The sequence below is a fragment of the Panthera onca genome, chromosome X, assembly GCF_046562875.1.
Source record: "Panthera onca isolate mPanOnc1 chromosome X, mPanOnc1 haplotype 2, whole genome shotgun sequence".
NCBI classification, from domain to species: domain Eukaryota; kingdom Metazoa; phylum Chordata; class Mammalia; order Carnivora; family Felidae; genus Panthera; species Panthera onca.
Window position 1 is genome coordinate 103,538,729 of NC_138357.1, and position 16,493 is coordinate 103,555,221.

At 40.7% G+C, this 16,493-nt stretch overlaps 1 protein-coding gene across 5 annotated transcripts in view; it reads right to left on the bottom strand.

Annotated features, from left to right (window-relative positions):
- Positions 1-11,362: 11,362 nt before the first annotated feature.
- GK (glycerol kinase) overlaps positions 11,363-16,493 on the bottom strand; it is a 76,176-nt gene continuing 71,045 nt past the window's right edge. For 4 of the 5 annotated variants that reach the window (XM_081793417.1, XM_081793419.1, XM_081793418.1 and 1 more), the window contains 2 exons: positions 14,269-14,355; positions 11,363-12,502 (listed from right to left, as the gene is read on the bottom strand). In XM_081793417.1, coding sequence (XP_081649543.1) covers positions 12,492-12,502; positions 14,269-14,355 — 98 coding nt within the window. In that variant the 3' untranslated portion in view covers positions 11,363-12,491. The remainder of the gene's footprint in view (positions 12,503-14,268; positions 14,356-16,493) is intronic. The other variant, XM_081793420.1, reaches the window with a different exon arrangement.

The window sequence follows — 16,493 nt, forward strand, 5'->3', positions numbered from 1 at the left end:
CGACCATCAGCCTCCCTGAGCACCACCCCGCTACCCGCTCCTCACCTACCCCAGGTCTTGGTAGGGAGAAAAACCTGAGTCTTCCCTCTTGTGGAGACTCGGGGCTCGGCCCCTTTGGTTTCCGTTCTTGCCTCCCTGGCCTTAGAAGCATTTATATTTTTTTCCTTCTCTCAAGCACAAAGTCCTCCAATCATTAAAAGGAAAAAAGCATAGAGGGGCGCCCGGGTGGCTAAGTCGGTTGAGCGTCCGACTCTTGATTTTGGCTCAGGTCATGTTCTCACGGTTCATGAGATCGAGTCCCGTGTCAGGCTCTGCACTGACAGTGCGGAGCCTGCTGGGGATTCTCTCTCTCCCTCTCTCTCTGCCCCTCCCCTGCTTGCACTCTCTCCCTCTCTCTCTCTCTCAAAATAAACTTAAAAAAAAATTTTTTTTAAAGGAAAGAAGCATATAGCAAGGAGCAAGCACACTCTAATAGCTGAATAAACTATCTCATAGAACGGAACTAGTATTAACTAATTTAAAGGGTATTTATGAGAATTACATGTGACAAAGTACGTGAAGCACTTAGCTATATGGGAACAATTCCGTAATAATTATTATGGTTATTATTGCTTACCTATCATCATCATCTCACGTGAACAACATTTTATTAACCAGAACGTCAACGCTTTATGTGAAACCTCTTAGGCATTCGATATTTTTCAGGCTTTAGTCACCTACGTCCCAAGAGCTTCTGAATTTAATGTAGTCTATTCTTAGGTCCCAAGTGTCTACTTTATATGAGTAGGGTGGTGCTAATTAAGATATTGCAACAGGGGCCAACAACCCCCCACCCCCATGGCAACAACCCCCACACAGGCAGCATATGTGGTCTCTGTTTCTACAGAGCCCGGTCTCTCCCTGCTTGCTTTCCTTCTTCCTTCTCTACGGTTTTTGTCTGGCGTCTCCGGGCATTTGCCATTTTGCCATGGGCACCTTTACTATTTTCCCTACCTCTTAAATGATAATAAGAGTCACCATTTAGTGAGCATTTCTTCCGTGACCCCCTTGTTCTAAGCAATGTGTATTATTTAATTGAAGCCTCATAACTCCAAGAAGCGAGGACTGCTACCTTTCTTGTCTACATGAGGGAATGATGCAAACAAGTTGAACAATTAGTCGAAGGCCACCCGACTACTGACTGTGGGTCAAACCCAGGCAGAGAGCCCAAGATCTTAACCAGCATGCCCCTTCCCCCATTGCTTTCCTCTCATGTTTTCAGAATGCATTCTTTTCCTTAAAGCTTCCTGCAAGTTGTGATTTGCTTTCAATGTCTCCTCTGTGGTTGTAATTCTTTACTAAACCTTTTAAAAACTCAAATACTACACAGGTATATACAGTAGAAGTGAAAAGTCCCCTTCCCCACGGTCCCCTAGGAAAGCCCTGTTAAGAGTTTACTGTAGGCCTTTCTTATGAAGTCCAGTGGTATTCCCTGACATCACGTGGCCAAAGCAGGAGAAAATCAGTCTCACAGAGTTTATAATAGGATGCGTGTAATATGCAGGAACTATGTTCGGACCTGCTCTGAGTTCTGATCATTTCTGTTAACCTTTCTCACTTTACCTCAACCCCTAAGGAAAATGCATAAGCAGAAAAATGACAACAGACGCTACTCCTAGGAGACAGAATGGCCCAGGGGCCTTCCTTCACACCAAACTCCGTGGGAAGCCCAACACTCCAGTGACTGATCACCAGGTACGTGATGAAAAATCATTACCTAAGCCACCGGGAGGCCCATCATTCATAAAGTGGCATTTGAAAATGGCCATTCCCAACCCAGCAGAACAATAGTCTCTCCTGTAGCTAAAGGTTAATTCTTAGAATGCCGCTCATTTATTCACTGATTCAACACATATATATTCGGCACCTAGCATGGAGGGCTTAAAAAATAAATCCAAAAAAAAATCCCCGTGTTCAGGAAAAATGCATTCCAGATGACGGTAAGGGAAATGGGTGATGACGTCATCTATCAAAATACATCACGTGTCGGATGGTGATAAGTGCTATGAAGGAAAAATACCAGGGGAGACAGGAAAGAGTGTGATTTCCCCTTGTGCTTTGTTTTTCACTGAAGATGTTTTCTTCCGCGGTCCGTTAGATATTTTATTATTTTAGCCTTTTTTATTGTGAGAAATAACGTACATACAGAACAGTACATAAAACATAATACGTAGCTGAACTGATTAAGTATCACCATGAAGTGAACACCCATGTACCGAACACTCCAGTCACGAGCCGGCGTGGCCATCATCGTGGAAGCCACTGACTGCTGCACACTGAAGGTTTGTGTCCCTCCTACATTCGTATGTGAGAGCCTAATCCCCAGTGCGATGGTGTTTGGAGGTGGGGCTTTGGGTCATGAGGGTGAAGGTTTCGTGAGTAGGATCAGCGCCCTAATAAGAGATCCCTGGGCTTCCTTGCCCCCCTCTGCCTTGTGAGGACACAGTGAGAAGTGTCTACGAACCAAGAAGCAGGCCCTCTCCAGAACCTCATTCTACCGGTGGGTGCCTTGATCTCGAACTTTCCAGCCTCCAGAACTGTGAGAAGTGAATGTTCTTCAAGTCACCAGTCTAGGGTATTTTTTGTTACAGTAGCCTGAATCAACTAAGACACTGTCCAACCACAAGCCCCTCCACACACGTCCCAAAGTAACCACTGTTCCGACTTCTATGTTAATCACTCCCTTGCGTTTTGAGCAGTTTTACCACCTACATACGCTCCTCTAAAAAAAAGAGTACAGCCTTTTGGATTTCCTCTTTGACAGTCTCTCATGCAGCAATCGATAACTGATACACCCAGCTCACTCCCAAAAACCATAACTACCGTAACTGAAACGTCCATGTTGTGGACATTAGTGAAACCATCACTAACTTAATTTTTTTTGTCATTCATTATTTTGAGAAGATATTCATGTACAGTTTGGTAATAATCGAAGTATATTTCACTTCAGTAATCAAACATTTAATGGCAGAATTGGATTTACATTTTTTTTCCCTTCGATTTCAGAAAAATCTTTAAGCATACGTGGTTAGAATGGCCAAGTTCATTTGGTTATTCTAAAGTCAATAGATCACTAAAGCATGGCAGGAAGAGCCAAACCTGCCTTCCTCCAAACCTTCTCCCCGAGCGGACTAAGACGAGCTCCGCCAAAAGCAATTTTAGAAACAAAACTCATTATTCCCTAACCTAGAAACCTGAGGGCAGAGAAAGGAATAGTGTAGCTCTAAGGCCATTCACTTTATTTCAAGTTAACATGCTACTCACCTGTTTTGGATAAAAACCTTTTTAACGTCTTTCTACGGCACAGCTCCAAAGAGAGCGCTGGGAGCAAGATGGTCTTTCACTAGGTTTTCCTGCTTATATATTTTTAGCGTCTATACACCCACAACTAGATTGTTAATAGTACAACGCAAAGCAAAATACATTACTTCCCTCGGCTAAAAAATAATTTGAAACGTGCAATTACAAAGTTGTGTATGATCCTTCCGAGAGTAGTATATTCGAAGAAATTTCTTTCAAAAATATCTTATTTTATATAAAAAGAATTCAATTTAAAATATATACTTTCTTCGGTGCGCCTGGCTGGCTCAGTTGGTGGAACACGTGACTCTTGATCTCAGGGTTGTGAGTTTGAGCCTCACATTGAGCGCAGACAGGACTTCAGTAAATAAATAAAATTTAAAACAAAAACAAATACACTTCACTCAAAAGATGCCAAAGAATTAGGATGTTAAAATTGTTGGCTCAATAACTGTTTTGTGATTAAAGGACTTTAATCCTATTTGCAGCTGATTAACATTGATATGAATCTAGAGCGTGATTGGTTTTCCAAAGTAAACCCTTCAGTCTCATGCAACTGTGGAAAGGTTTTTTGTTTTTTGGGGTTTTTTTTTTTTGCTACAAAATATGCTATAAATTCGATTTTCCACCATTTTCTAAATTAGTCAAGTTTTATTTTAGTTGGATGCTAAAGTGCTTATGGTGCTTAGAACAAATGATCTAAGTGCGGATGGGTTGCAGTGATAAAGAATATTTTCTTAATAACGTTGTAAAGCTTACTATGTTAAAAGCTAACGACAACCACAAGAGTTAAAAAAGATTTGTTTGGCATCGAGGCAATAATCATATCAACATACGGTACAATTAGCAACCTTTGGTCTTGATTTGATCATGTTTGTGGACTGTCATGAGATTATTTCGTTATAATTTTCTGGAACCAAACAGGTATAAAACAAACAGAGTAGACTAAAAATGAAAAGCAGTTGGCTTGGTGTTGGGAAAATGGGGGCACGATGATTCTACCGTGTCACTCCCAAAGCCAATTATGGATGGACACGTTTGAAAAAAATAGCTTTTAAGATAACGGGTTGTAAGATCTTTTGGAATAAATTTAGCAAAGGCATGTAACGTGTAATTACCAGAGATACTCCAGTTTTTAAATAATTGATACATGTTAAACCATAGATCGCGAAGGGAATTATAAATCTAACTTTACGATGACCTGAAAAGACTAAGGAAAATCAAAGCTGCAGGAAGTATACATGGATTGACTTCGTTTAAGCCTTTGGTTTCTGTGATCCCCGCACGAAGGCATCACGGACATCTCCCGTGGTCCCAGTGCTGTCATATAACACATTACAGCTGATGGGAAGGAGGCCGGAGAGGACAGGAAAGCCTGACTGTGGAGAGCAGCGCCACCTAGGGGTTAAATTTGTTCCTAACGAGAAACAGCCCCAGCTTTCCCATAACCAGGCCACCGGATCCGGTTCCGCACGGCTTTTAGCAACCTGATTAGAGGGTGAGACTACAAGTCATGCGCTTGGAAAAGACGGGAAGCTTGTATGCTACACGTGGCTTCATAAACTGTGACTGGATGTATGAGACGTTTCAGGAGAGATGTCCATGTTAGAATCCCTTCATGTTGGCATTACGGTGTCTAAAATAGAACTCAATAAAAAAAAAACCATTATGTTTGACATCCTGTCTTCTGTGGTCAGGTGAAAGAAATCTATGTGGACACGTGTAGCTTCACCGGTTCTTCTTCCAGTTGTGGGAAACAAATCTTTCGTTTGGCTCAACCAAAGAACCTGCATGTGAAGGGAGCATTGTCTTTCCTTGGTTTTGAAAGGCAACCTTCTTCCTGGGACCCCCGTGCAGTTGCCAGGGAGGGCAGTTCAATTAGCCACCTTGCACTAATGGACACGGAGGGATGGGCTTAGACACATACAATTAGGAGGGCAATACGCCTTAAAATATTTCAAGCACACAGAAGAGTCGAGCGTAAACACGTGTGTCCGAAGTGGCAGAGCTTAAGATTTTGCTAGATCAGCTTTAGCTCTCTTAGTTTTTCAAGGAAACACAACTTTGCAGGTTCCCCGATTCCACGGTCTCCCTTCCAGAGGTATTTACCATCCCTACGCAAGTTTTAGATTTCTCTGGTTCACCTGTATGTGTCCATACACACGACACCTCCTGTTGTTCCGTGTGTCAGCATTTTTACGTAAAGTTTATGAACATTCAAGATCTATGAACACATTCCCTGAAAGTCTGGGAAAAAAAATAAAAACAACGAGAGGCATCATTTCAGGATTACGGATTATTTTCTACTCTTCTTTCTAATCTATTTTCCAATTTTTCTAAGAGCAGTATTATTTCCAAAAACCTAGTTGATCCAAAAAAAAAAAACAAAAAACAAAAAAAAGCACAGGAATGCTCAGAGTTTTTTTGTTTGGTTTTGGTTTTAAGTGTTTTTTTTTTTTTTTTTGTTACTAGAGAGAGAGAGACAAAGAGAGAGAGTGAGCAAGCACAGGGAGAGGACCAGCGGGAGAGAATCCCAAGCAGACTCCACACTCAGCACTGAGCACGACCTGGGGCTCGATCCCACAGCCCTAGGATCTCGGCCTAAGCCGAAGTCAGAGTCACATGCTTGACCAACTGAGCCACCCAGGCATCTGTTTCTTCTCTCTCTCTCTCTCTTTTTTTTTTTTTAAAGCAAGCACTAGGCTCACCTTGGAGCTTGAACTTGGGACCCCGGAATCAAGTCACGCGCTCTACTGACTGAATCAGCCAGGTGCCCCAAGGAATGGTTTTACAAGGAGCTCCCTGGGGGGGTGCCTGGCTGGCTTAGTGCAGCATACGACTTTTGATCTCTTTTGATCTCGGGGTCGTAGAGTTTATTTAGAAAAAAAAAAAAGAGCTCTCTAGGCAGAGAACCCAGTTATTTAGACTGTAACCTGGCAAATATTCACTGTCCTTTGAATTAGATTTATATTTAATTGAATAGGTAGATTACAAACAGACCTACTGTTTCTTCCTCTAATGTCTTGAGTAAAGAAACATGTGGTGGTAAAACCACGGGACCCCTGGGAAGGTGAATGGAAGGCCAGATCTTTTGTTTCATCATAATCTTTTATGTATTAGTAACTAAAGAATTTTCCTTATTTCCAGTATTAGATGCCTGAGAAAGTAAATGAAAGTGGAACGAAAAGGAATTAAATTGATTAACCTCCATTTTTTCAAGGAGTCTTCCTTCCGAGGGCTCCTTTTAGAGATTATAAACTCACGTGCCGTCAGGGACTGGTCCTACGCCGATTTAACATAAGTGCAAATGAATAACAATTCTGCTGTTTTCAACAAGCCTGCGGGCTGAATTTGGCCTGTGGGTCACTAACTTATGCCATAAATATACCCCTTTAAAGTGTAAATTCAGTGATTTTTAGTGTATTCACAAAATTGTGCAATCATCACCACGGTCTAATTCCAGAACATTTTCATCACCCCCCGAAAAAAATCCGTTCCCATTAGCAGTTTATTCACATTTTCCCTCCTTCCAGACTCTGGCAACTACTAACCCACTTTCTCTCTACGGAATGGTCTATTCTGGACATTTCATATAAATGGAATCATACAATATGTGGCTTTTTTTAATGTTTACTTTTTTTTAACGTTTATTTATTTTTGAGACCGAGAGAGACAGAGCATGAACAGGGGAGGGGCAGAGAGAGAGGGAGACACAGAATCGGAAACAGGCTCCAGGCTCCGAGCTGTCAGCACAGAGCCCGACGCGGGGCTCGAACCCAAAGACCGTGAGATCATGACCTGAGCCGAAGTCGGACGCTTAGCCGACCGAGCCACCCAGGCGCCCCATTTAATGTTTACTTTTGACACAGAGAGCGCACGCAAGCTGGGGAGGGACAGAGAATCTAAAGCAGGCCCTGTGCTGACAGCATTGAGCCCGGACGTGGGGCTCAACATCGCGAACCGCACGATCGTGACCTGAGCCGATCAGACGCTCAACCAACTGAGCCACCGAGCTGCCCCAACACGTGGCTTTTAAAGTTTCTTTCCCTTTGCATAGTTTTCAAGGTTCTTCCGTGTTACAACATGAATGTATCAGTGCTTTATTCATGTTTATAGCTGACTAATATTCCACTTGCTGGATATACCGCCTTTTGTTCGTCCACTCATCAACAGATAGACGTTTGAATGGTTTCCTCTTTTTGGCTACTATAAATAGTACTGCCACAAACATTCATGTACAAGGACTCTGAATTTAAGTTAAAAATTTTAGATTTATAAACAGTTAATACATGAGCTCGGTTCAAAACTACACATATGAACAATCATATATATTTAAACTAGGTTAATTGTTCTCACACACACCCCGAAAAGTTGTTTTCTCACCCTTGTTGCTCACCTGACCAGTTATCACTGCTTTCTTTCCCAGTAAGTGAACACTATCAACGGCTTCTTAGTTGTTCTTGCAGCATGGGCAAACCTAGTTTTGTTTTGTTTTTTTAATAGAAAGAGAACACGTCTAGGTACTTGTCTTTTCACTCTTCCTGGATAGCTTGCCACGTTTCTACAGTGTCATTCTTTTGTCATTGTTTTGGTGACAAATGAAGGAATTTCATTTGAAATCTACCTGTCACCTAGTTAGACAATAAGGAAGCAATGAGAAAAATACCAGGTTTCGTAATGAGGAATTTAAAAAGCTACTTAATTGTAATACTGAACAAGAAAGGAAAAAGGCCTGAGGCTACTTTTTCAAAACGAAGTATTTGGGGGGTGCCTGGCTGGCTCAGTCGGTACAGTGTGAGACTCTTGATGTTGGGGTTGTGAGTTTGAAACCCACGTGGCACGTAGAGGTTAAACAATTTAGAGAGAAAAAGAATAAAAATATCTTCATGCTGTCGGCTATTATGCCGTTAGAACTAGTTACCTGAACTAGGATGAAAACTGGCAAATAAAGATATCCGTCTAGTTGAACAGCTCGTTCTTTTTTTTAAAGATTTTATCTTTTAAGTAATCTCTATACCTAACATGGGGCTCGAACTCACAACCCTAAGATCAAGAGTCACGTGGTCCACTGACAGACGCAGGCAGGTGCCCCAAAAGTCACTCAGGTTTCTATTATATGACCTTATGAAAGTTGTTCGGTTGCAAAAAACAATGGATCAAGTAGACTTCGTTATTTAAATATTTTTATATAAAATAAGCTATAAAACTTCAGTTAAAAATAATTTTTGGAACCCTTGCACATGGGTGGTAGCAATGTAAAATGGTGCCTACGCTAAAAAAAAACAGTAGGGAGGGGCGCCCGGGTGGCTCAGTCGGTTGAGCTTCCGACTTCGGCTCAGGTCGCGATCTCGCGGTCCGTGAGTTCGAGCCCCGCGTCGGGCTCTGTGCTGACGGCTCGGAGCCTGGAGCCTGCTTCGGATTCTGGGTCTCCCTCTCTCTCTGCCCCTCCCCTGTTCAGGCTCTGTCTCTCTCTGTCTCTCAATAATAAATAAACATTTAAAAAAAAAAAACAGTAGGGAGAGTCTTAAAAAAAACTAAAAATAGAATTACCACATGATCCAGCAATCCCACTTCTGGATATTCATACGAAAGAATGGAAATCAGGATCTCGAAGGAATATCTACACCCCCACATTCACTGCAGCAGGAGTCACAACAACCAAGATATGGAAACAACCCAAAAGTCCATGGACACATGAATGGACAGAGAAAAATGAGGTACATACAGTGAAATATTATGTAGCCTCAAAAAAGAAGGAAATCCTACCATCTGCAACATCACTGGACCTGGAAGACACTGTGCGAAGTGAAATAACGCCAGAAACAGAGAGACGCATACTACGTGATCTCACTTACATGTGGAATCTAAAAAGGAAAGAAAAACATCGAACTCATAGTCACAGAGAAGGAGCTGGTGGTTACCAGGGGATGAGGAAAGGGGGAGCTGCTGTTCAGTAGGTAAGAAGTTACAGTTACACAAGAAGAGTAAGCTCGGGGGCGCCTGGGTGGCTCTGTTGGTTAAGCGTCCGATTCTTGGTTTCAGCTCAGGTCACGATCTTATGGTTCGTGAGTTCAAGCCCCGCATCGGGCTCCACGCTGATAGTGTGGAGCCTGCGTGGGATTCCCTCTCTCTCCCTCCCCCGCTCGTGCTCTCTCTCAAAATAAATAAATAGATAAACTTAAAAAAATTGTTTTTGTTTTTTGGCAGGAAGAGTAAGTTCAAGGGATCTGCTGTATAACGTCTATACAGTTAACAACACAGTACCGTGCACTTAATACGTTGTTAAGAGGGTAGATCTCCTGTTAAACATTCTTCCCACACACACACAAAGCAGAGGGAAACAAGGAAACTTCTGAAAGAGGTGGATATGTTTATTCCCACGATTGTGGTGATGGTATCAGGGGTGTTTGCACGCATCCAAACCCGTCCAACTGTATACATTAGAGATGTGCGGTTTTCTGTGTGTCAGTTACACCTCATTAGAGCCGGCAACAGATTTTTTTGTACTTCCATTTACTATTGGGTAGACACCGTGAGTTAAATACTACCTACCCCACTGTCAATGCTGCTGGTTTCTGTGCTGTGACACCTTTGGCTTGTCGGTTTGTCACAAGTAGCTACCACTCCTCATTCCCACGCGAGAGAAAACACTCAGAAACCCAAGAACCGAGCTTGGGCACCACAAAAGAGACACTAAGACTTCTAAGATGTCGTTATAGAAGCACAGGTGTATTACTTGTCCTCCTGATTAACCAGAGAACGGAAGACTGGGGCACTGGCTGTCAGGCTGAGGCGCTACCGGCCAACCCAGGTAGAGAGAACAGAATGAATGAAGCTGGCAGAAAGGCATGGTGAGCCGCGTGACACCCTACTGATGACTGCTGACCTCACCGGGTATTTTCTGGATGCCGACGTGGAACAGGGAGGTTCTTTTCCCATACGATGATTAAGGTGTCCTTCATTCCAGAAACTACTTTGTAGGCTCTTGGTTCATTCTGCAGAGTGTGCCTTTTCAAGGGCTAAGAGTGGAGTTGCGGGTTTCCTGAAACATCTTTCTCGATTTAACTCTGATCTAAGTTCTAGTCTATAAACGAGAGATGCAAGTAAGAATGAGGGGTCAATTTATTTTAAGTCAATTTATCATTCAATATCAATGTGCACACCTTCAAACATTTATAAATATTGCCATTTCTAGAAAATTAACGTCATCTTAAAATTATTTGAACAGCGATTTAACAATTATTTACAATTAACTCAACCTACTTTTCTAGAAACAGAATTATGTGTAAAAGTGCCCTTGCCACCCAGTCATGATTTCACGGTACCTTTCCATAACACTTTGTCACGAAAGCGGCGGCTGCATTAATGGAATCCAAGTAGACTCCCTAATTTAGCAACGGCGCAATCAGGGCCGCAAATGCAAGCGACCATTCCTTCCAAACAACACCTGCTATGCTAATATATACATATTTGCCCATTTTCAGCACTGGGTGAGGAAAATAATTAGGCGGCCGTCATTTTCTTATTGGTGGTAAGCAGAAATTACTTTTACGATTTAAAAAACTGACATCAAGAGGCTGGATTATGTTGGTTTTTATAACACGTTAATACTACATATTTTAAGAAGTTCTTGGTTTCATTGGCAGCCGTTTCTAATTGCAAACCTTACTTCAGTTGTAATAGGACAGGAAGTGGAGATATCTCCCCGGGATCGCAAATAGAAATTATGGTTGCTTACCAGCAATGAATAACATATTTGGATAGAAAGAGATCCTTGGCGTTATTCCTGAAGTTTTTTTCTACTTACGTGTTTAGCCTTTTTTCATATCCCCTCAAAAGAATCCCAAATATGTCTAAAACTATGTCAAAGGAAAGTAACTTTATATGGACTAGAGCTTGTGTTGGAAAACAAGGTTTACCATAGCATTCCATAGCTTTTCTCTTTTTTCCTTTTTAAGGAACATATCCAGCCAGAACAATGAAATAAAAAGGTAAGGTAGAAGAAATATGGGTGAAGTCATAATAAAGTACATTTTCTTTTATTGACATAGAACATATACTTAAACTTTAAATGCTGGCTCTTTAAGAAAAAGTTTCTCCTGGCAAATATGCATAACTGTTGCCCGAAAATGTACACAGTGTTTTCCCCAAAATATTTATACATATAGTGGTCCACTTAAGACCAGTCCCATTATACCGTACTGGATACAATGTGCTCTTAATTTATAAATGGGCTACCCTCTGTATATAAAATATAAAGGCATGTATGTTATACATACAAAGTAAGAAATATAAAAAGGAGATGGAAAGAAAAAAAAGTGTTCTTCCCTATAAGATCCAGACAGAAATTCAGTGTAATTAGTGAGACCGTGTAAAATGTACTCTTAATTTATAAATGGGCTACTCTCAGTATATAAAATAGACAGGCATGTATGTTATACATATAAAGTAAGAAATATAAAAAGGAGAGATGAAAAAAGAAAGAAAAAAGGGTCCTTCCCTGTAAGATCCAGACAGCAATTCAGTGAATTAGCAAGACCACGTAAAATGTCTGAAGAGTTTCAGTGTTGGCCAATACCTTTCCGAAAAATATCTAAGCTATGAGAGCACTAAGTTTCCATTTCAAGAATTTAGCAGAGGTTTCCAGTTAAACATTCAGTGAAGATGCTGTGGTCTCCTTAATGTGCAGAAAAGAGGCCTTTGAGGGTCTGTCAAACAGAAACAAACAAAAAGCCACTCATTTGTAGCTGGTTAGTTATCGCCTCTTAATCAAGTGTGTGTAGTGCAGAGAATCAAATCCCAGACCATCAGCGTTTGAATATGTTTGATGAAAGATTCCAATGAAGGGTCTGAATTCTTCCTAGATCCCAGAGGGAATGGGGCAGGACGTGATGGCAATCCCCAATCCACCCCAAAGGTGGCTGGTCCAATCTTAACTCTTGAGGTTAAAAAACACACCAAATGTTTCTATAGCATTCTTTCTGCTGCATTTTCTTTATTTCAAGCCACAGGTCTACTTGGAGGGTCATGCAGCAAGTGGCTTATAAATAAAATCAGAGTCTATGAATAGTGTCATCACATTAAGAGACAATTGTTGGATTCTCTCATTAGGCAAAGAGCTCGCATCTTTGGACTCCATGAGTTGGAATTATTTATGGGATACCTAAAATGGGGGACAAAAACCACATATATCAATAACAACATACATGCAGTTCAAGAATTAAGGCAATGAAGACTATTTAATCATTTCTGGAGCTACCAATTCCACATGATTTCTAACTACTGCTTCAGAGTTAAAAGGTAACAAATATAACTAGGCCAATTCCAAAATCAGCAAATATTAACACTATTGCTAACTGTTTACCAAGGCAAACAATCCCCAGTGTTCTCAAATCTCAGCATATGTTACCAAGAAAGAACCTAAAGGTGGTAACCTTATCTCTTTGGAAGCCTAAGAATTCCGCAAGTAACGTACCCCCTAACTTAGAGATAGGCTATATGTCTCCATTTTCAGGGAGAGCAGGCATTTTTGTCCCGTCACGGTACCAAGAGGCAAACAGGAGAAACAAAAAAAAAAAATCAGTGAAAACATTCGGTTGCAATATTTTTCTCCCTTTTCCAAACCATCCAGAAAAACTGAGGATAATGAAAAAATAATAGAGCCTTTCCTAAAATAGCATCTCAGTTTCTTTATAAATCTAAATTATAGTTCCAGGGAATATGTAGACTTTTCCACCAAACATTCACAAGAAGCAGAAAGAAAAATGGACACCTGCTAATTCTGTAAAGGCTTAAGTATACAGAAGCCCTTTGTAAGGTATAAAGCACTAATACCAGTATGAGGCATTGTTTTTATGAAAGCAAAAGATTTGAACAAATTTATCCTGAGTGGGAAAAATATGGAAAAAAGGTAATCTAGTTTTAAGTTCTCGTGCAAGTAACCCGTATTTTTATCATTAACAGGTAACCTCATGTTCTGCTGATGTCAGTAATTTTCATCCCATATTTATATACAGCTCTAAACTGAGGATGCCCAGTGGAGTTAAGGCTTGTCTGATTTCTACAATCTGGATATTCCCTCCATATCAGTTAACTTTACATTTTGTACGTGAAACCCAGGCCACCATCTAATTCGGAGAAATCATTCAAGTCTTTCCCTAATTATGAAACTTTAAGAAACATTTCACTTTCTTGGTAACATATGGAAGAAGTCATTGCCATCTAAGCCCTTCCAAAAAGGATTATTAAATTCAACTTAACACAGGTTATGCAATGTATTTTACAACATGCTGAGCAATTGTACATTTCTAAGAATATTCAGAAGTTAATGTGCAAAAAATAATTCGGTTTTAATTTCAACTCCAATTTCTTTTAGCAATAATTTTTAAAACTGCAGTTCACAAAATACAGTCTTGCAACTAAAATAAAAGTCACTATCAGGTTTCCCCAGTTCTAGAGTTTTCCGGAGACTCTGCTCAGACATACTCTGGTCGAAACTCTTACCAGAACTGAAATATTAAGACTCGCAGAGCAAACTTTTTGAAGCGTGACCAACTTCTGGACGTTTGAAAGCCAATGTAATGAAACGTCAGAAGTATACTTAAACGGTCATCTGTCACTCTGGAAAGTCCTTCCATTTAAGCATTCATAAGACTACTTTCACGTTGGCTTTACTGCTGCAGCTGCCAGCAGAAAGCACCCCCCCCCCAAAGAAATTGCCGTTTACTGCAAATAAAAGAATGAAGCAGAGTCGCAGGCCTCAATTCTGACTGCCTCAGGGATTAAGTGGTCTAACTAATTAGACCTTTCGTGGATTTTCCAGGTTCCTAAGCATAGGGAGAATGAAAAACACTGAACATTTTCTGCTGCGTTATACACAAATACATTAGCGCTAACTAATAAAATTGTCTAATTTAAAGAGTAACTGACCTGAGATGTACCTTGCTCCGATTAACATTACCATGCTACTCACTATAAAAAAGCCCAAGGGTAGACTACAGAAGATACTAGGGTCACCTGTGGTCATCCAAGTAGAAGGGGGTTCCAGTCAAGCAAACCAAAAGAGAGACACATAATTACAATATTTGTGTTAAGAATCACATGACAGCAAAACAAAATAAGTTATAAAAATAGTATATTCGTAAAAGCTAGCAAAGAGTTATTACTTTAAATCAAAAATATAATCAATATCGAAGGCTTACGATAGTTAACAAACAATACAGAGAGCATGCCGCAAGTAGCCGAGAACATAATACATATAGACCCGCATAAGCCTTCTACTGGCGAAGCAAAAGAGAGGTGATGGAGAGAGAGCTTTTTGGGAGGCTGGTGATTTTAGCTTTCTCGACTCTTCCCCCGAAGATACTAAATGTGCAATCCAATTCCCCCAAGGTTCAAATTACAGATCCTTTAGCTATCAGAAAAGAGTTATACCGCTCTGCTAAAAATGAACTTCAAACCCTACTTTATGCTAAAATATTCGTTTTGTTTTCTTCTTTCTCTTAATTTAATTTGTTTTTCATTTAAATCCAAGTTAGGTAACATACGGTGTAGTAATGATTTCAGGAGTAGGACTTAGTGGTTTTGTTTTCTTTTATACACGGAACTTTCTGTGTGTAAGGAAATATACCTGACAATATTACTGTAATTATACACTAAATTGTATGAGCTAATCAATCAATGTATTGATCTAGCTTTTTATAATAAACTCGACACCCAACACGGGGCTCGATCTATCTGTTTATTCATAGTAAAAACTCTACACCCAACGTGGGGCACAAACTCATGATCCCAAGATCAAGAGTCACAAGCTCAACCGGCTGAGCCAGCTGGGTGCCCTGTGATTTTACATTTAAAAAAAAAACTGCCGGGGCGCCTGGGGTGCTCAGTCGGTTAAGCGTCCAGCTCTGGGTTTTGGTTCGAGTCATGATCTTGCAGTTTCGTGAGTTGGAGCCCCACACCGGGCTGTGTGCTGATGGTGCGGAGCCTGCTTGGGATTCTCTCTCTCCCTCCCACTCTTTTTTTTTTTAATTAAAAAAAATTTTTTTGACGTTTATTTATTTTTGAGAGACAGAGATAGAGGACGAGTGGGGAAGGGGCAGAGAGACAATGAGACACAGAATCCGAAGCAGGCTCCAGGCTCTGAGTTGTCAGCAGAGAGCCCGACGCGGGGCTCGAACGCAGGAACCGTGAGGTCGTGACCTGAGCCGAAGTCGGACGCTTAACCCGACTGAGCCACCCAGGCGCCCCTCCCTCCCTCTTTCTGCCCCTCCCCTACTCACGCTGTTTCTGTGTCTCTCAAAATAAATAAATGAATAAAATTGAAAAATTAAAAAGTATATATAAAAAATAAATTAATTAAAAAAACTCCCTGTGGATGCCTGGGTGGCTCAGTAGGTTAAGCATCTGACTCTTGATTTTGGATCAGGTCACGGTCTCCTGGTTCATGGGATCCAGCTGTGTCTGGCTTTGCACTGACAGCACAGAGACTGCTTGGGATTCTCCCTCCCTCCCTCTGTCTCTGTCTCTGTCTCTGTCTCTCCCTCCGTCTGCCCTTCCCCTACATTCATGCATGCTCTCTCAAATAAATAAACTTAAAAAAATAATTAAAAATTTGCCTGAGAATATGGTTGTTTTGATATTTCCTAACCTGAATTCTGTCAAAATCCTTTCCGTTAAAGAATATTCTTTATACACGTATGCTTTTCTTGAATTTAAAAATTATGTTTCTGTAATATTTAATGCTCTTTATAAAAGAAGCCTGTTCAAAATTAACCTCCAAATGTTAAGGATATACAACCACTGGATCTCATTTCTTTGCCTTTTTGGGAGAGGATTTTTTCCCCTTGCCTTGTATTTCTCTCTCCTTAGAAGGTAGATTAAAGAGGGATATAAACCATTTGTCTTCATTTTACCATTGCTTATGTTATTTTCCAGATAAAAACAAGGTTTCTTTTTGTTTCCACATTTGTGGAGGCCACATTTTAACCTGATTTTAGGAAAGGGAACATATATTCTAGCTCTTTTAGAGCAAGCCATCAGTTATGCTAGGTGGTTTTTCTTGTTCGTTTGTTTGTTGTTGTTTTAGTTACGCTAAGTTCTGAGAACTGCTTTCCTGACATGGCTACAGTGAGTTCTAGTTTGCGTAGAAGATC